This window comes from Sceloporus occidentalis, unplaced genomic scaffold (assembly GCF_023333645.1).
Source record: "Sceloporus occidentalis isolate IW3139 unplaced genomic scaffold, rSceOcc1.0.p SCAF_2, whole genome shotgun sequence".
NCBI classification, from domain to species: domain Eukaryota; kingdom Metazoa; phylum Chordata; class Lepidosauria; order Squamata; family Phrynosomatidae; genus Sceloporus; species Sceloporus occidentalis.
Window position 1 is genome coordinate 37618459 of NW_028316982.1, and position 21740 is coordinate 37640198.

General features: G+C 38.8%; 1 protein-coding gene across 3 annotated transcripts in view; it reads right to left on the reverse strand.

Moving 5' to 3' along the window:
* Positions 1-233: 233 nt before the first annotated feature.
* Positions 234-21740, reverse strand: part of U2SURP (U2 snRNP associated SURP domain containing) — a 50604-nt gene continuing 29097 nt past the window's right edge. For all 3 annotated transcript variants that reach the window (XM_089509101.1, XM_089509100.1, XM_089509102.1), the window contains 9 exons: positions 20383-20505; positions 19044-19203; positions 17267-17362; positions 17006-17072; positions 15772-15934; positions 11958-12068; positions 9699-9817; positions 4780-4956; positions 234-2442 (listed from right to left, as the gene is read on the reverse strand). In XM_089509101.1, coding sequence (XP_089365227.1) covers positions 2304-2442; positions 4780-4956; positions 9699-9817; positions 11958-12068; positions 15772-15934; positions 17006-17072; positions 17267-17362; positions 19044-19203; positions 20383-20505 — 1155 coding nt within the window. In that variant the 3' untranslated portion in view covers positions 234-2303. The remainder of the gene's footprint in view (positions 2443-4779; positions 4957-9698; positions 9818-11957; positions 12069-15771; positions 15935-17005; positions 17073-17266; positions 17363-19043; positions 19204-20382; positions 20506-21740) is intronic.

A 21740-nucleotide genomic window follows, 5' to 3' on the forward strand; every position in this document is an offset into this window, starting at 1 on the left:
ATGCACACAAAGGGAAGGGGCAGATAAGAAATGAAGAGCCAGGCAATTCATACAAGGCCATTTCCAAAAAGACTACCATCAGTCTGAGATCATTCTGTTTTGTGCCTTTTATTTTTAGCTTTATGTGTTTTCAAGCTATTTAAATAGCTTTATGACCTGAAAGCATAAAGCACGTAGAAGGCAGCAAATAAATAAAACAGAACTTCTTAAAATTTTACTTTTTTTACGTTTTTATTTTTTTGCTCAATTTATTGGTTAGGTTAGACATATTTTACTAGATGATGGGCATCACTGAATGGCATATTTCCTCTAGTGAAAATGGATTACCCTCCCCCTCCTGTAGCACTTGATGCAACCTAAAATCCTGTTCCGGAGTGCTGGGAAACTATCCAGGGAATTTTTTTCAGCATCATGGACAGCTGGCTGAGAGGAAAGAATAAAATACAGATGCTATCACCACCCTCACATTGGGTTTAGCTTTAAATCAGCAGAATCACATTTAGACACAGAAACAAAGGATGTCTGGATCCCATTAATAAAAGAGGGAGGGACACTTCTGTATTTCATTGCCCTGCAGTGTGTGCAAATTTGAAGCCTCTTGTGACGCTTTAAAATCCCATATGGCAAAACAGAGTACCTAACTCTTTCTACATTGCATGATTATATACAAAAAGAAAACTTCACCAGAGTCCAGGTCCCTTTATACTTTGCATTTTTATTACAATCTGCCCACTCCTCCAGGAAACAAACAGTGAACTTTTGTGACTTTTCTTTCATGGAAAAAAAGTTAAGTGACCCAGAGGAGGTGCTGTGTTGTATCAATGCCAAAAGAGAAAAGCATGTTTAAAACAAAATGGCATCCAAAATCATGGGAGGAGAAGGGGAGAGGAATACAAGTATATTAAAAAAAGATACAAGTTTAAAAAATCTATTTTCTGCTACTCTTTTTTGACAATTTTCACAGCCAAAGGATGAATTCAATACAAAAATGCATTTACAAGGTCACCTTCCAGGATAAAAGCCATTTTATAAAGACAATTTATTATGTGTGTTTTTAAAGTTATGATCATTCTACAGTATTTGTTGACAGGAATTATCGCTTCTGTTTTTCACTGCTTTCATAAAAAGAAACCAACACACTTAATACTCTGGCCTCGGTACCATTTCACCAAAGATGCTAACTGAGATAGTTTTCACATTAAGTGAAGAATTGCATATCTTGCAACATTCCCATGAGAGACTGGGTATTTCAGACAGGAACCCTCAAGTATCACATGTGAAATGCAAGAAAAAGAACTGCATGCATGTAAAGTGTGTACAATACAGATCAGCCTTTCCATTTTCAGAAATGTGTACTAGCATTGCCCTCACACACTGGGTTAAAATTTCAGCCTAGTCTAATATTCATTAGTATGATGCTGTTATCAATGGCTCAAGAAATTCACAAGGACAAAGAGAAAAGGCCAAATAAGAAAAGCCTAAATTTTGATTCCAGGCTCCTAAAACCCACAATGTATTTTCCCTTTACAGTATATTTTGTTAATAAAGCTTTGCAGTAGAGATAATGTGCTTTAAATTTTGTTCTGTAGCTTGACTTATTCGTCATTGTGAAGGCATAGTGGTCAGAGATTAGGGCAGGCAGAGAAAACGGGCTCTCACTATGCCTGCAGGCTATGACCAAGCTACAGTACAGAACAAAAATAAAGCACATTATCTCTACTGCAAAACTGTTACCATGTTCTGAATTAAGCAAAAATTCAGTCAAATGGTATAGTCATGTGATACCTCCCAATATACCCAAGAACTTTTTAACCTAATCATCAGATGGAAGAATTATGCTCAAGACTTGCTTTTGCAGCCTTGTGTTGGGAAAGTACGGCCAGGGGGGATAAGAAACCACCATATTTTTTTTTCATTTTCTTTTCAGATTTTATTTGAAATCTAATTCGAAGTTGTCAAAGCTACAAAAAAGGGGATGAGGGGGAACAATAGTGTTTTTCCCCTTAATTCACAACATTCTAAAACAAAATATCACTACTGCCAGCAGATCAGTTACACACATTTCCGATGAAGTTTCTAAACACAAAATCTCATTTTGGGAAGTAGCCACAATGAAGGTATTTGTACAATATAAAACAATGACAGGTCTACCAATGCAGTTACTCATGAGTATACACGTGCATTCACAAAAAAAAGATTAGGAATGCTTTTTGTTTTGTTTCGTTTTGTTAAACAGACTGTTCAGGCACAAAACCAAAACCGCATTTCCAGTAAGTGACAGCATCATAAAAATAAAGGGTATGTCAGTGTTTGCTTTTCTTTGATTTCTTGTGAGATCTGTGTGGAGAGCGGGACTGAGATCTGGATTTTTTCCCTGACTTTTTAGGCGACCTTGATCGTGATCTTCTTGATCTTTTGGGTGTTCTTGAGCCAGATGGTGACCTAGAAATAAATTTGTTGATGTCACTAGATTTTTCATTTTATTTCTTTCAGCCAGTAGTGATCCACATTCTTACTGATTTGAAGAGCAATTAAACCATGTTGGGTCTGATGTAATCTTTTCTAAGTATAATCAACTGTACTATGGCACTCAGGAATAAATTTTAAAGATGATCAAAAATAAAATATGCATATTATTCATATCTTTTTACTGCATTCCAATTCACAGAATCACAGAGCTGGAAGGGACCTCATGAAACTCCCTGTTCAATGGAGGATTTCCAGCTAAAGCACACCCTAGCACAGTGATGGCGAACCTATGGCACGCATGCCAGAGGGGGCACTCAGAGCCCTCTCTGTGGGCACATGTGCCATTGCCCCAGCACAGTTTGCCAGAGTTTGTTACTGGAAAGCCAGAGGGACATGGCACTTTGCAATAAATAAGTGGGTTTTGGGTTGCAGTTTGGGCACTCAGCCTCTAAAAGGTTCACCATCACTGCCCTAGCAGGTAGCTGCCCAGCCTCTTTTTGAAGACATCCAATGAAGATCCCAACACCTCTCTAGGAAATTGGTTACACTGCCAAACTGCTCTTATTGTCAAGAAGTTCATTCTGAAGTACAATTGAAATATACCCTCCTGTAACTTAAAACCACTACACCTGGTTCTTTCCTCTGAAGCAGCAGAGAACAGGTCTGCCCCTCCTCTGTGACAGCCAGCCCTTAATGTATTAAAGAGTCCAGTCTTGTCAATCCTCAGTCCTCTCTTCACCAAACTGAACCTGCCCAGTTCTTTCAACTCCTCTTCATACATTTTGTTCTCCGTTTATCTTGTCATCTTTCCTGCCCTTCTCTGAACCTGCTCCAACTTGTCTATATCCTTCTTAGAATGAGACACCCAGAATGGAACTCAATACTCAATGTTCGATCAACACATAATATAGCGGAACTATTACTTCCCTAAACTTGGAAATTATGCTTCTATTAATGTAGACGAAGGGGCTGTACACACCAGCTATTAAGGCTGGCCTGATGGTGGAGTCGGGGCGTGGTGTCCACAAGATGCATGCCCTGTCTCCGCCCCCAGGCCAGTGTGATGCCACACGCCACACCACAAAGCGGGTGACATCACAGAGCTCCTCTGGTGCTGTGTCTACATGAATTCAGGGATTATTAGTTCATTATCAAAATTATGTCATTCCCATGAGCCTACTGAATCATTCTATTAAATTCTTTCAACCTAATGTGTTGAAAAATAATCTGTATGCTGCTAATAAAATCTGTGAATACCCATGCCAGGGATGCTTTAGTTGTTAATTCCTGCACTGGCAGAGGATACCACTAAATCAGTGATTCCCAAACTGTGGTGTTCCAGAAGTTTTGGATTTCAGTTACCAGAATTCCTGAATGTTGGTCAAGCTGGCTGGAGCTTTCACAGCTGAAGTCCAGAATACCTGGAGGACCAAAGTTTGGGGACCATTGCACTAAATGATCCTTGGAGGTTCCTTCTAACGCTAGAATTTTAGGATTTCATGATACTATTATTTGCAAAGATTAACATGTTTATTTCACTTTCACTTTTCTTTCCCTGAATCATCCCCCTTACAAACCTCTTCTACTAGAACATCTTCCCACAATTCTATTTTTACTTTCAGCTGCCTCTCCAATAAACATTTTTTTACCCTAGTTTCAAAAAAGTGACCTTTCTTCACTTTGTTATTCGTTATACAATATGTCTCAGTTCCTTCTAACTGTTAAGTTTACTATTATCCCACTGGTCTTGGTCAGAACTCTAATCATTAGGAGCCTCTGGTTTCTTAATGGAAGTTTTTTATCTGAATGCTTGCAATCCTCTGTCCAAATCACAGCATGGCTGTGTTCCTCCATCTCCAGTTCTGGGATGAATAGTTTGATTTTCCTTTTCTCATCTCAGTCACCCTACCAAATTCACTGAATGGTGCTCCTACTTAGGCACTTATCGGTGACATCTACTGGTAGATAACATTGAGGACAACCCTTTTCAAAACAACAGATGATCAGGGACTTTAAACAATGACAACTAAAATTATCAATGGACAATTAGCAACAAATAAAGTGGAACTTTTAAGACTATGGAGTGGCCTTTTGCACAGCACTCAGAATATCTGTATTAACTTGGTTTCTCAGTCAAACTGGTAATTGGTAAATGAAAACAAAGGACCTGATGTCTCAGCAGAAATGTAAAGGACTGCACAAAAGCATGTCATTCCATAAGAAAATAAAAATCTAAGAAAGGAATTATAAATGTGAATGTAACAAACTCTTGGGATAATAAAAGGCGTTTTGGCAAACAATCTGCTTTACCTTTTGGCTTTTTTACTGGCATCTCTGGGAGAATCCTTGTGAGAAGACCTGGAACGTGAGCTCTCTTTGTGTGACCTTTCAGATCGCTCTGAGCGTTCTGATTTTGGTGATGGCGATTTCGCTCGCCTACTTCCACAGCTACGGGATGGACTGGGAGATGTGCTGTGCCGCCTTTTCCTTTTGCAAGAACAGAAAACATGAACATCTATGCAAAGGTATCTGTCATCTCATCATATCAAAACGGTTCTCCACCCATTTGAAAAGTGAAGAACACTAAAAATCTATAAATATTCAAATAAGCCACTTATGCATATACTCACAGCAATGAGAGTTAAGTTTTGCAAAGCACCCAAAGAAATAAAGCTAGTGAAATCTGCACGTCTAAATAAAGTTTGAAATTTAAATCAACTAATTGCTGTATATGTTGCTGTTGTGTGCCTTCAAGTCATTTTTTCCGACTTATGGAGAGCCAAAGGTAACCCCCCCCCCTCTCTCTCTCTCACTCTTGGGATGGATGGTGAAGAGAAGCTGGAGAAAGCTGGCAAAAGATGAGAAACGAGCCACTTCTCCAGCCATGGCAGTGAGATCTGGTGGAAGCATTTAACTAAGAAACAGCAGCAGTGATAAGAAGATTTTGGGAACTTCCTCACCCACCAAGCTGTTTGCAGAAATCCCGTGCTCCCACCATGAAAGGGGGCAGCTTTGGAGGAGAGGGAGAGTCATCGACAAAGCCAAGACCTTTCTCCAATCCTAGGAGCACTTGCCATATTAAATCTTTCTTCATGCTTTCAAGGCAGCAAGAGAAACAAAGAGAAGTAAAGGACTGAAGTGGCTGTAGTGAAGAACTTGCAGAGCAACAGCAAACACATTCTACTGAAGTGATAGGCAGGACAAGACTGGCCTTCTAGGATTAGCTCCACCCACGTGGTGTCACCAGAAGGTCTCTCTTTTTACTTCCTGTCTAGCAGGAGTGCGTGGGAGGAGCATAACCCAAACTATAGGATGTGGGGGTCTTATCTACTGGGAAAAAGCGAGCCAGCTGTGGATACCCCAAATCTTCCTTGTCACTACATTGTTTCTTTGCTCACTCCTTCTGCCAGACCCCTCCACTGAAGCTGAAAGAGAAATTGGCTTCTCATCTTTTGCCTGCTGTCTCCTGGGCCTCACCACCATCCAACCACCCTGTCTACAGTGGAGAGGAGCTAGAAAAAGTAAGCAAAAGACAAAAACCAGCCACTCTTCCAGCCATGGTAGAGAGATCCTGTCAAGAGAAGAAGGCCAGTTGAGGGGAGAAAAGAGTGAGTGATCAGTACCAGGTTCTGTATTACCGGACAATGCCCAAACCTCACAGAAGCAAGGAGCAAAATAAGAGTGGTGGTGACAAGAAAGATGAAGAATGATTCCTCACCCACCCAGTTGTCCACACCCAGCCTCCGTGTCTTCTGAAAGAGAGTGGAGAGGAAGAAGAGAAGATAAGGAATAGACAACCAAGGGCAGGCAGGTGGTGAAAAGTCTGCCCAAGGAAACCCTACCGTAAAAGAGTCACCTCTACTCTCTGCACCAATGCAGAGACATGCCAAAGAACCACCACCGGGGGCAGTGCTTCTTTTACATTTTCCTGTGACATTCTGTAGCAGAGTCTATCAAAAAAGGAATCATCTCCTTCTCTGAGTAGAGTGGTAAAAGACATTTTTGAATGCCTGAGGTGGAAAAATTGTGGCCGCAGCTGTCAGGAGTAGGTGCCCCCTGACACAATGCTGGTACTTTCACTTCGCCATGGAACGGACCTGAGGAACCCCAGGCTGAGCCCCAAGTTTTACCCTCAACTTATCCACAGGTCATATCAAAATTCAAAATTTTGGGCCCAGGTCTGTCCTCGACTTACACATGAGGTTGACTTATACATGAGTATATATGTTACAATACCTACCAAAAAATCAGAAACATGGAACGCATATAGATGTATGGCAAATATTTCAAGGTGATCCTAATAGAATTTTCATAATAGGTTTTGATGGAATGAGGTTTGTTGCATGACCAATATTTTAAAAGGGTGACAGTGGCTTAAAGCAAACCGCCGCCCCCTACTAGAGTAGACCCACTGAATCAATGAAATATTACAAAAATGCAATTAATTCAATGGAACTAGCCATTAAATTTAACTTCTTGCTGTGGCTGTTTTTCAATTATGTTGTGAGTAAACTGATGTGTGGACAGAAGAGTTTTTTCATCATTTTATCCTGTCAAATTAAGCCTTTAAAAAGCAATTACTTTAAATATTTAAAGTATTTATACTTGTGTATTACTGTTCTATTTTTTTCTGCAAAAAAGCATTTTAGGAATTCTAATAACTCACCCATCATTGTAAAACTAATTTCTAAGCATTATATGACTAAGGCTGAAGTTCTAGAAGTAAAATACAAAAACTGAAGACATCAGTAAAATAATCAGATTATAAAATGTAAGCTGTTTGTAAGGGTAAAACACTGTCAATGTACATGGTGATTTATAAAGTGTTAAAAGATAGGTTCCTTTCCTATAGTGCTTAAACTCTTTTTTAAAATTTACTTCAATTTTAAATTTATTTTTTATTCTTATTTTTTTAAATTTAATTTTATTTATATCCTACTTTTTCCCCAATATGGGATCCATGGCAGTTGGACTTTAGCTTAAAACAGAACACAAATAAACAATGTATGGTACAAAGATTTAAAATCTTTAAACAATTCTAGTAAAAAATAGTAAAAAGTAAAAAAATAAGATAATAGTATCACACCTCACTGAAGACCCTTTTGCTATATCCAGTTATACCTTTTTACTATATCCAGATTTTGCTATATCCAAAGGCCTATTTAAATAAAAAGGTCTTTGCCTGCCAGTAAAAAGAGTTCAGACTGGGCCAACCCAGTTCCTTTGGAAGGGATTTTTAGAATGGGAGCAGCTACCAAGAATGCTCTATCTCTCTCATGTCATCAACAACCATACCTGTGATGAAGATCAGAGAGAGAAAGCCTCCCCTGAAGATCACATCTCTCTTTTATTGTCATCCCTCCATTGGCTCCCCCTCCCTTTCTGTATTCGTTACAAACTTCTGTTGTTGACTTTTAAAGCCCTGCATGGGCTATCCCTCCTTATTTATCCGAGCTTCTTTCTCCTTACCTTCCCACTTGTGCCCTCTGTTCTGGTAGTCAGGGTCTGCTGTCCCAGCCTAGAATCTTCACTGCCCCGTCCCGGATCCGTCCCTTTTCGCTTGCTGCCCCTCACTCTTGGAACTTCCTTCCCCCATGAGTACGAGTTATCACCTCTTTAACCTGCTTCAAAACCGAGTTGAAGACTATACTGTTCAGGGAACCATTCCCAGGCACTGCATGATTGTTATCTGATGTTGTTTTAAATGGTTGTCTGCCCTATTTTATTGAATGTTAACATGAATTAATATGTATTATTTAATTATTTGTGTAGAATGTACGCCATAGGCAGATTTATCTATTTTAATTGTATGTACAGTGCTGTGTAAATTTACAGTGCTATATAAATAAAGCTTAATCATCATCATCATCATCTCAAGATTCACGAAGGCTGACATAGGGAGGTAGGGTCTTTCAGACAGGTTCCATGCAAGCTACTATACAGGGCTTTATAGGTCATGTACATACTTTGAATAGTACCTGGAAATGGACTGGTAGCTGATCATGTTGTTTCAACAAGGGAATTATGTGCTTACTATAGTCAGTTGAAGTGAGCAGTCTAGCAGCAGTATTTTGGACACAGAGATTTACAAACAGTTTCCAAAGGCAGACCCATATAGTGTGTTACTGTAATCCAATGGGGCTGGTGGAGTGCAGTGGTCTAAGTATTGGACTACAACTCTGGAGACCGGGGTTCGAATCCCAGCTCAGCCATGTAAACCCACTGGGTGACCTTAGACAAGTCACACTCAGAGAATGGCAATGGCAAATACACTCTGAAGAAATTTGCCAAGAAAACCCAATGATAGGTTCACCTTAAGGTCACCATAAGTTAGAAACAACTTGAAGGCACACAACAACAAACTAATCCAAATGGAAGGTAATCAAGGCATGAGTTATTGTGATCCGATCTGACATCTCCAGAAATTGACACAATTAGCACACTAACTGCACCCATGCACTCAGTGGCCACCACTGAAATCTGGGCACCCAGGCTCAGATATGAATACAGAAGAACATCCAAGCTACAAACTGAGATTTCAGGAACAATGTAACTCCATTCAGCACAAGGTTAAACCCTATTTCCTGGTCTGCTTTTTGGCTGACCAGAGAAAGTTCTGTCTTGTCTAGTCTAAGCTTAAATTTGTTCACCCTCATCTAGTCCATTACTGACAGCAGACACTGGTTTAGCCCAAAATATCCTCCATAGATTTACATGTTAAGGAAAGACAGAGTTGGGTGGTTATCAGCATACTGCTGAAACTGAACCCCAAAATTATAGACACACCCAAGCTCTGAGGGATACCACATGCAAACAACCAGGGCATCAAATAGGAATTCCCCAGGATCAGCTTCTGATTTCACCCCTCCTAGAACTGCTGCAACACAGGGCCACCAAGTCCCATACTAGAGAGGTGACCCAGAAAGATACCAAGGTTGATGGTATTTAAAGGCACTGAGAAGTGAAGCAAAACTATCAGGAACACACTGCTCTCCAGTTCCCAGTGTAGGCCATTCAAATAAGTTGACCAAAACTATCTATGCCATAGCCATGCCTGAAGTCAGACTGAAACTGATCTAGATAATCTATTTCATGACAGAACTCCTGGAAATCTACGTTCTGACTCAGGAGAACACAGGAAAGGAAGTGGAAGCAGAGGTGTGATTGTTTCAGTTACTTGCACAAGCTGAGTTCAAGAAGGGGATATCTAATTTTCTTAAATTTTATACCTCTCTTTCCTTGTTGGTGTAAATTCTTCTTTTTCTTTTTTCTCTTTTGATCTGGATTCAGATTTATCTTTGTCCTTCTTGTCTCTTTCCCTTTCCCTCTCCATTTCCTTTTCTTTCTCCTAGATTTAAAAGTAATCAAGCACTTCAGACAATTTAGGATGCACAATTCAAGTCCTTCCAAACCCAGAGACATTTCAACATATCATCATCATCATTGTCATCATCATTTATATACAGCCTTTTCCCCATGATTTCCGTTTCAAAGTAGTTGACAAACTGAAGGATTCCAAAATAGTTAACGCATACAAAAAGTCAACATTAAAGCAAAATTAAATTATTAACAATATTAAAATTATTTAAGTATGCAAAGAGATCTTGCAATACTTTTGAGATTAAATGTGCGAAAGACATTGCAGCTTAAGCTTTCATAGACATGGTCTACTTGGAAGCAGACCAAGTCTATAAAAGCGTATGCTACAACTTCTTTCGCACAACTGGTCTCAAAGGTCCTATAAGATTCCTTTTCATACAGGTTTTCCAAACTAAGACAGCTATGTCTTTCAAAACAATTTAAAACATGTTTAAAAAGAAGAAAAAGCAATTCAAACACTACAATTTAAAACAACACAGAACCCTCTCACAAGCCTTTTCCTTAAAACCTTCAGTTCTAAACGTTTGTCTGAATAAAAACTTCTTCATCTGTTCACAGAAGAACAGCAAGGATGGGACCATGCTAGCCTCGAGTTCCAGAGCCTAAGGACTCCCAACAACCATACCTGTGAAGGTGGTGGAAGGGCCTCTTCTGAGGATCAGGTTCATATGGGAAGACATAGGACCCAAACAGACAGGCCAAAATAAAGCTGCTTCAAGTCACTTTGGAGGCATGCTGTTTAAATGATATGTGCATCTTAAGAGGCCAGAAGCTGTACCAAAGCTATGCTCCAGTCCTTAGGACTGGAGCATAACTTTGGCATAACTTCCGGCCTCTTAGGACGCATGCATCATTTAAATAGCATACCTTCAAAGTGACCCGAAGCAGCTTTATTTTGGCCAGTCTGTTCAGGCCCATAGTCTCTCAGTTAGTCTGAACCTAAACCATGTCATAACTAGCATTTTGAATGGTGCCAGTACATAACCTGCAACCTATGAAATGAGGAGTGCAGAAAGCTGGCCTTATGTTTAATGATGTCAACTGTGTGTTTACAATGACTGACAAAGACTCTCCAGAGAATCAGAAAGTCTTTCCGTGCCCTACCTAAAAATTACAGAGACTGAAGCATCTTCTATATTTGGGTGGTGATCTATGGAGAGTTAGGGGCTATTTTAAGTCCTCCCACCCCAGTATGAGCCACATCATCACCATTCTATAAAACCAGAAATGATTTGCAGTTACATTTTTCACTGATTTGGACCTGTACTGGAATGGGGACCCCCTGCAAACAGTGTTCAGTAACAAAGTAGTGCCCTCAGGCCATTTTGTAGCAGTTGTTAACGATTTCCAGCTGTTTAGGAGACTGGTGGGGCCTCAGCAGCCCCAGTGCTTTCCCAAGAGCAACATGCCATCCATTGGCCACACAATATTCTCCTGCTCTATGTGGCAAAAAATACAACTCGGTGATTTGCACATGATTTGCATCTAGTAAGTCCCACATTCTATCTTCAGGATCTCCAGGTAAGGACAGGAAAAACTCCTGGATGAAACTCGGGAGACTATTTTGTTAGACCAGAAATCTCCCACTGTATAAGTCTGTTTCCTATGCTTATAAATTCAAAAACTATTCAGATATAAACTATAGTTTAGTGTAATATGCATAAATAGGTGTAAACACTTCATTTAAACGATTGCCTAGCATCCTCTGGTGTGGCTGCAATAAGACCAGAAGCAATCTTGCCACTTTTAGACTAAATGTTCCTTATTAAATTCAATCTCACTGCAATCTGCTAAACACCCCAAAAAGATATTCTAGAAAATTGGCAAACCTTCTGAAGCTGGCCTTTGAGCATCTCTACGCTGCCAGTGGAGTTGGAAGGTGTGAAAGGCATTCTGTGACAGGCACCAGCATCACAATGGCTTTAGCACTGGATTTCTCAATTATCTCAACAGAGCAGGGGTATGTGCAAGACTGACAACTACCACTGCTCATGCAAATTAGATTAAAGTGTAGTTTAGCATTAAGTCTAAGCAAGTTTCTTCACTGTTAACACATGAGCTGAAATTTTCAAATTAACCTTGAAAAACCCCCAAAGTAGTACTCTTACCCTCTGGAGCAATTTGTCACGATAGTGTTCAACCTGTTCTTGAAGACTCTGGCCTTGTTTTTTGGGTCTTTTTCCAGATTCTAATTCATCTTGAAATTTCATTACCTTCAGCTATGAAGAGAGACATGAAACAATGTACAGTATTTTAAAAAGTATGATAGACAAATGTGTTAAATTTGTAACATCTACAAGATTATGGGTTTTAATTTCTTTTCTAAAAACCCTTAGGCATACAGTTCAGACATCTTCAATGAAGACCATTCAAAACAACTGATTGGTACAATTAATCTAGAACTAGCCCTTCCCTCATATTGAAACTCAATCCACTCCTCATGAACAGTGGAGGATGACAACTGACTTCTGACAATTTTCTTTCAAATTTGAGAAGCTGACATTTTAGAGATTTTTTTTCTGCCCAATTTATACAAGGGTGATGGGGTTTCCTCTTTATTGAATATATAGCAATACAATTTGACCCTTGATCCTCTAAAAGACCCACAGATCATGTGCACACTAGCTTTTAAAAAACACTCACATATTAAAAAAGTGTTCCATGAAAATATGTAAACACAGTACAATATTAACTTGTTAACAGATGAATTACTGCCAACAGCCTACTTGTGACCCATCATTAAACTATGATTTTATCACTACAAGAAAAAGCCTTGGGCTCATCCACTTCTCCCTTTCACCAATGCAGTCACGAAGCAGTCCCTGGAATTATTTAAATTGTTCAGATTGTTTATCTGTTTGCCAACCTGAGATCTTAGAACAAAAGAGTGGGATAAAATATTTTAAGCAATAAATAAATGTCTTCAAACACTAAAAAACTAAAGACTTTTGGGGGAGCAACATGTTTGGGAAAAGGCAAAAATTATTATTATTTAAATCTTAGCAGGAACACAAATAAAAGCTCCACAAAATAGTTAGGCAAAATAAATAGCATAGGATTACATTTACATAGTACTCCTTGATCTTCCCAAGTCTTTATTCATTTAATTTATATTCCAATTTTCTCCTAGTTGGGGACCTGAGGCAGTCCAACCCTACTGATGCCTGTTAGTTTCCCTGACCCTCTACAGTTCTCAGCACATGCTCTCTAGCTGTTCTTTGCAAGTGTGTTGATTTTCCAATGGTGAAACTGTGAAGACAGAGCTAATGCCAGTTTTAAACCTACACGGCACAAATTAGCAAATACAAGCAAAACTTAAATATAATAAATAAAACCCTATTAAAATCAAGTGAAAATAAATGAAAGTAGCACTATCATAATGGTCAACCCATTCTACTAAACTCAGTGATAAGTTGCATTTATCAAACTGATTTTTGTACCACCATTTCTTATATTATATTATAATAACTTTATGACAGCCATTTGGCCAGCACAATTACAAAATTCCAATTTAAAACTTAACTTAGTTTTATACCATAGGTTCATGTACAGGCAGATTGGAGAGTATAAACAAATGATAGTTTATAAAAAGTAAGGATAAAAAGTAAGGATAGGACTGCACAATCAGGTAAACACACAACAATGAGTAGGCTGCCAGCACCTCGCAAACAACTCTATTATATTTTGTAATAGAGCACCACATTCAAGACATATTAGTTCAAAACCACAGTCATATCCCCTTTCCAAGCAAGAAAATGTGTTTCACAAGTTGATTTTGCAGAGCGGAGTGCCCCTCCAGAAGGCAAATTAGAATTGAGACCCATCGGTATTAAGTGGTTCCCTAAGGTTGAAAGCAATCTAAAAACTATCTTAAATTCTGTAAAATGTCTCTCCTTACGAAACTCAATACTGGAAACAGAATCCCCAAATGACATATTTGAACCCTTTCAACAACTAAGTTTAACCATTAAAAACTTGCTAACTCGACCAATATGCCCTAAGGCCCTTAAATCAGAATACAAAAAATAAAACTTGGTTCAACCAGGACTGCATTAACATGAAACAGATCCTGGTGGAAAACTATAAAATTTATAGACAAAAAAATTTACAAACAATTCCATCTGAATGGTTTGCATTAAAGAAAAAAATATAAGAAACTGATAAAAATAAAAAAGCAACACCCCTCAAAAATTCTTGGTGTACTTTAATAACAGCAGTGAATAATAAAGATACATTATTATTATTATTATTATTATTATTATTATGCTTTATTTATACATCTACTTTTTGGAAAATTGTAACTAGTGGCTGGCCAAGGACAGTAAGTATGACTTATTCAATTCCTGTCAATTGTTGGGAACAATTTTATAGCAATCCTGATACAAACAAAATCATTTCCCCATTGATATTGAAGAGCTTCCAAAATGGCTACCAGTTTCCAACCAGGAAATAAGAAGCCTGATAACAAGAATCATCCCAGGTAAGGCCCTGGGAAATGACAACATACCCTCCGAAGTGTTTAAATCTAATATTGAATGGTGGACTCCTGTTCTTGCATCCCTTTTCACTGCCATAGATCATACTACATACATCCCTGAGGACTGGGGCCTTGCTATTATTGTACCAATATATAAAAAGGGAGATAAAAATGATCCTGGAAACTATAGGCCTATTAGCCTTCACAATATCATAAGCAAAATGTATGCTCTACACCTACTGGATAAGCTCCAAGAATGGCTTGAGGAGGAAGATATCATCAGGGAAGAGCAAGCTGGCTTTAGGAAAAACCGTTCGGCAATTGACCATGCCCTGGTCCTTAAACATCTTTCTGAAAAGTATGTTGCTTCGGCTAGGGGCACACTGTTTACTGCATTTGTCGATTTTAAATCAGCATTTGATCTTATATCAAGAGATAGATTATGGAAAAAGTTTGAGACCACCAAGATTAATAAATAACTGCTAATATTAATTCGTAAACTACACGAGAATTCTCGAGTAGTAATACGTTGTAATAGCTAAGGCAATACAACAAGACCTATTTTTCACATCGAATGGAGTCAGACAGAATTGCATTCTAGCACCTACTCTTTTCAATTTTTATATTAACTCCATGATTTTAACCCTATCAGAAATATCAGCACATGCCCCGACTGTCAAATAAGCCTCTATCAATTCTTGTCTATGCAGACGATGTTGTTCTAATGTCCATCACAAAAGTAGGATCGAACAGACTTCTAAGAGCTTTAGCAACTTATTGTACAAATGATGCCCTAAAAATTAATTATAATAAGACCAAAGTAATGGTCTTCTCAAGGAGCCATCTCCGATACAAGTGAACCCTAGATGATCACTCCATAGAACAGGTGTCCACTTATAAATATCTGGGAATCACATTTCATGACAAGGGATCTACCAAATTACACCAGAAAAATGCTGTAATGAATACACAAAGAAGCATTAAAGCCTTATGTTCTTTCTATTATAATAAGGGAGGCCAATACATTCCAGTAGCTCTCCAAGTCTTTGTTGCTAAAGATCTTAGCACAACTATTATACGGTTCTGAGATTTGTACTTTCAATAGCTTTACAACCTTCGAGGCAGTTCAAACAAAATTTTTAAGAACAATCTTAGGTGCCCCAAATTGTGTTTCGAATCCCATCTCCATCTAGAAACAGGGATGCTATCTGTTGAGGCACGTGTATGGATACGCAAATTAAATTTATGGCTCAGAATGTTTTTTTGTTCCGATCGGTTTAGTGCCATTAATTCTAACAGACTCCTTTTTGTCTCCCTGAAAGGAGACACTGACTCTGAAACTCTTATCTCTTGGACTCTCACTATCTGAAATAACTGTACTAGACTATGATAAAGCAAAATCTGTACCACCATTTCTTGTCTTTCTCACACACACATGCTCCTACCTCAATCTCTCTGAGTTTGGCACGCTTTTCCTCACTCATTTCTGAGTATTTGCTTGAAGACTTTGAATCAGACATTTCTTCTCTGATAGGGTTGGAGTACAAGTGATGCTCTTCTGACTTAGAACTCTGAGTATCTTCCTCATCTTCACTCTCTTCTTCTTGGCTTTAAAACATGAATTTCATTCAAATTACTCTACAGAGAAAGATTTGCAACACAAACCATTTCCCAGTAAAGCTAGTATTATGTTCTGTAGGCCAAGTGATTTGCTGGCTTACAAGTCAAGGGTCATACATGCACACACACAAATGTATTAACTTACATTCACACGCTTTCTGTCTCTCTCTCACACACACACCATAAATATGAGCTAGATATATGAGAAATAGGAAGAATACAATTTATAGGAAAAGTATCAGTCTAAGGAAGAACAGAGATGGACATATAACTATTAGCATTAGTATGCATATCTAAGATGATGTGGTTTACAATTCATAGGTTATAAGAATATGAATTGTTTAATTTAATTGTAATTTATTTCATTTCCTGCTCTAATACCTGTAAAAATGAAATTATAGAAAGAAAGAATGCAATGATGAAATTATAGAAAACATGAATAGCCACTTTCCTATATTTCACAGGGATGTAAAGATTTTAACCTCCCTGATTGTTGAAATCAACAGAAGTAAGATGTATAAAAGAAGAAAGACTTATTAATGCATATCCTGCCCTTCCCAAGTTCAATTACAAGGTAGTTGGGATGATTTAAAATCTCTACACTCCCTATCCCAGTGATGTCATTAAGAATTGTCTGAAAGTGGCATTTTTCACACCACATAGTGACAAAACTTAGGACTTCTACCCTCTCCCTCAATCATTTTGGTATCCAATTAATTAGTATGTGAAATTTGCATTTAACAGGAGGAGAGATTGCAGAATTCATTTCCAGAAAATGGTATACACATTTAAATTCATCCTAAACTCCATTCTTGGAAATGCCACTGAAATCAATGGGATTGGTCTTTCATAGGCTACAGAAACAGTAATAAAATGCTTCTGTCCATCTGCTAATAGTGACAATTTATTTCATGGTGGGGGGGGGACTGCAAATTCCCACATATGACTGAAGCATGAAAATGTTACACTTCCATGCCATTTGTAACACCACCTATATTCTTCTATGAAGCTTTCAGTTCAAGTGGCTGATAAAATAAACCCAAACTTTTCAATTCTTACTTCAGATTTTCCTCCTCTTCTGATTCTTCATGCTGGTCAAACAGTTCCCATTTAGATGTTGTTACCGCTAAGGAAAAAGAAAAAAATGTTTACAAACATACATACATACCAATTCTCTGATCACAGAGTAAGAGCAGTACTTAATGTCTTTTGAATGTCTAAACTACTGTTTCATTAATACTTGGAATGAAATGCTATGTTAACAATTGAAATGAAACAGCTACATTAAAAGGAACAATACAATGTAAATACAACTCTAACCTTGTGATTCGAGTGCAGATTCATCCACTGCTTCCCACTTTGAAGGGGCAACTTTGAAAATAGGTTCATTCTTTTTAGACTCTTCAGTAGCATCCACTGTTGAAAAGATGGTTTAAGCAATTACATAAATTTCAAAAGTTAGCTAAGGACCAAAACAGATGGTCTTAAAGGAGTGGCGTCATGCCTCTCTTTTGTGCGCTGGATCAGGGCCACAGCAACTGTGCCCTGATCTGGTGTTTTTCCACCCCCAAAAGCACCCACAAAATGCTGCTTCTTTTCTGGGTGGAAAAAGGCCACCATTGCTACCACCATGGCTTTTCAGCATTTTGGCAGCACAGCGCATGTAACCACCAAAATGCTGTGAAGCCACCGCACGTGTGGTCAGCCATGTAGCTTCCCAATAACATGGGGCCGGCATCAAAGCATGTGACATCTAAATGCCCCCAACCCAGCTCTTATTGCTACTCTGTTTTGCCCCTAAATTACAACTGCCACCCTGAGCACATTCAGAAAAGGACTCAGAAAGATTCTTCCTAGAATCATGCCATTTTGGAATATAGACAGAAGATTCACTCCACAAAAACAGAAATTAAGCCCAGATGGCATTAGAGGCCTCAACATTGAACTGAGCTTTTATCACATTAGAGCTAGCCCATAAAAAGAGAGTCACTGGATCAGATTTTTAAAAACTTTTTGACATCACAACAGTTTTAGGATGTATTCAAAATAAGCATATATTAAAGAGCTTATAATGATTATGAACAAGTGATATAAAAAAAAATACAGGTCATGCTTCTACAAAATTGACTAGTATCAACCCAGAGATATCAAATCTTCTGCTTTTCTAAAGGTAAATTTCTAACTGAAAGTATTATTATTATTATTATTATTATTATTATTAACCTTTATTTATATAGCACTGTAAATTTACACAGTGCTGTACATACAATCTTTAATTAGATGGTTCCCTGACCTCAGGCTTACAATCTAAAAATACATGACACAAAGGAGAAGGGAATGGTGGTAGAGAGGGGGATGAAATCCAGCAGTTCTTCTCTACCTCTGAGGCCTGGACCAAGGGAGATGGACTGGAGGGAGAGCTCGGCTTCTTAATGGATAGTTCAAACATCCTGGGGCAGAGAGGGGCTCACCTCTGGGAATGCTTCTCTAAACAATATAGTCTTTAACTCAATTTTGAAACTGGTTAGGTGCACACGTGATGAGGTGCGCATGTGGGGGAAGAAGGCTCCAGGAGTGAGGGGCAGCAAATAAGAAGGGACGAATCTGGGATGGGGCAGTGGCAATCCTAGGCTGGGACAGGAGACCTTGAATACCAGAACGGAGGGTACAAGTGGGAATGTAAGGAGAAAGAAGTTCAGATAAATAAGGAGGGGCCATTCCATGGAGGGCTTTGAAAGTCAACAACAAAAGCTTGTACCAGATGCGGAAGGGGAAGGGGAGCCAATGAAGGGAGGAAAAAGAGGAGAAACATGGTCAAAGTGGCGAGCGTATGTGATAATACATGCAGCTGAATGCTGGACAGAGATTAAAGAATGAAACCAAGATTGAGGGCTTTATGAACCGGTTGAATAGAAGTGTTGTCAACAGGAACAGAAAAAGAAAATTGAAGGGTGGGTTTAGGTGGAAAGACAAGAAGCTCTTTTTGACAAATACTGCATTTAAATATCAATCATAATGCATGATGCATCTATTTGTACAATAAATGCAAATGGTACAGTAGGATTCTAATTAGACACTAAATTTAGGCATGTCTTACAAGGTACACCATCAAGGTCATCATCAAGAGTCTTAATAGGAACTCCATCAAGGTCATCAATGGGAGCAACATCAATAGGAATTCCATCCACATCTTCTAGAGGAGCACCATCAAGCTCTTCCTCAATGATGGGAGCTCCATCAAGGTCATCAGGTACTTCCTGTACACAAACCATACATTTAGCGTTAGCTTTATAACCTTAGTTCTTTCCTTGTTTACTGCTTCATTTCACATACTTTTTCCAGCATAGTGTTGTTCATTCATACAAATGTCCAAAAACAACAGTTATCTACTGATTCTGGCCAAGTCATAAATCTAGCAATTCCATACAAGAAAGGATCTAAGTCTACTTGCACCCTAATGTACAATGTGACATGAGCACCTGTGGCTGATTTCCACAATCATGAGGTGATGTTCCAGACTATCTTGTTTATGGTGCTGCATATATGTTAGCATCAAAGTTAATATGTCTAGGTTTTTATTGTGATATGGTCTTTTGTATTTTGTACTTGTTCTGTACTTGCTTTGTATATTGTATTCTATAATCTTGTTGTGCACCGCCCTGATTTGAAGAAAGGCGGTATAAAAATAAAACTTTTATTTATTATTATTTATATTATACACACAGAGCTGTATGAGTGGATCCACATGCAGAAAAAATTGTTCTGTTCATGAATGCATGAACAAGCTAAAATAAAGTATGCCAAGCAGCTGAACATTTACAACTGATTTGAAATTACTCTGTGGCCACAAATGTAAAACATTTTTCTCAGATTCTGTAACTATGCAGAGAATTCATTTCCTGTGGTGAAAATATATAGCAATGCTTGTATGTGCTACACACTTTCGTAGGGCCCACAGATGACAAATTTTTGGCTCTCACAACATCTGGAGAAAATTCCAAATACTTGAAACAAATACCCTTATAAAATAATGTCTTTTAGTCCAACTGAAGCCACACAACATGGAAGAGATAAGAGACTATTATTTTACATTTTGATACTTTAAAATTATCTCTCCTTCTCATTCACACACACCTGAATACTGATAAACAGGCAATGCACGTGCTTCAGGTTCCAAGTAATTTCCAATACGTAACTGGTAAATGAGCTAGTTCAAAGGCAAAGGTATGGACAATGTTAACATTCATATTAGGAAAACAACCTGCTTATGCAACCTCATATCAAAGGATAGTTTCGTCTGGGAAACAAAAGAGCCCTTGTATCCTAAAATGTGTGTATAAGCTGTTGTCATTATTTTTTCCTTACCTCTAAGGCCCGAGGTTCTCTTGTTTGCTTCCACATCAATAGTATCAATAACTGTCTTATCTCACACTTACCTCTATTTCCTTTTCTTCAATAATATTTACAAGCCCCAAGAAAATATTCTGCAGTTTGATCAAAAATGGTTCTGGATAAATCGCCCAGTCTTCCCATGCTCTGAAGCATGTCATTACCCGTTGCTAAAAGTAGTAAACAATGCTAGTCATTTGTATTGGGAAGTACTTTAACAAGAGAATATAAAGAGTGAGGCTATACATATATTCAGCACTGTGCCCTTCAGAGACTACTTACATAGACTTTTAAATTTCTGGTGTAAAACCATAACAAATAATAAAATCCACATAGAATGTAATAGAAACTGAATGTAGAATTACACTATTCACATCTTCTGAAAGCAAGCTGAGTAGAACATTTGGTTTGCTTTAAGAAATCTCTAACAACTTTAATTCAACTTAACATAAAGTAACTCATAAGACATCTTTTGCAAATTTTAAAAAGGGGACAGAACAAACTTGATGTCTGAAATGTGGGAAATCAAGGAGGTTTAATTTTGAACGATCCATGCCTCATCTGTGCATCACAGTCACCCTGGGAATCTTTTTAGCTCAAGAGCAGGGTATAAATACAGTGCGCCCGCGCCATACGCGGGCGCGCCATACGCGGCCTTGAGCATACGCGCTCAAGCCGCGGCGCACGCACGGGGCGGAAGGGGTGGCGCGTCCCATTCAATTGATTGGGTGCGCGCGCCCGTTGCGCCCCGCACGCGCCCGTGCCGTTGCACCGCTGCGCACGAGCCCCATTGTTTCCAATGGGGCTCGAGCATAGGCGGAATTCGCCTTATGCAGAGGGATCCGGAACGGATCCCCTGCGTAAGGCGAGGACGCACTGTACTCTAAATAAATTAACAATCCAGTGTGAAACAAATAAATAACCTGCGTGACCAGGTTGCTTCTTCAAATGGTCAGCAACTTCATTCCTACTATAAGGTGGATGGGAAAAATATGGCCCATGCAGACTAAATGGGCTGCATGCAGCCATTGGGACAACAAAGTGTAGCCTCTGAAACCCTTTAGAACTTCTCCTCCCCAACTGTTTGAAATGTTTGTGCTGGTTTTCACCCCAAAATCAGCCCAAACACCACATGGATAGTTTATCTGCCTCCAATTCACCCCAGCCCCCAAAAGACAAATAAAAGTCTAAAATTCAGCCACCATGGTGATCAGAACTGACATTACACCGCTTCCACATGTAACACTGCAGCACACCAGAGTGGCATGGATGGGGGGGGGGTTCCCCCATTCTTCCTGCAGTTGCTCTCTGCTTGAAGATAGTCTTATCTCTAACTGTCATTTTGAAGTCATTTTATATACAAGAATGTCTTAATTTTCCTCATTTTACTGGAGCCATTCACCGC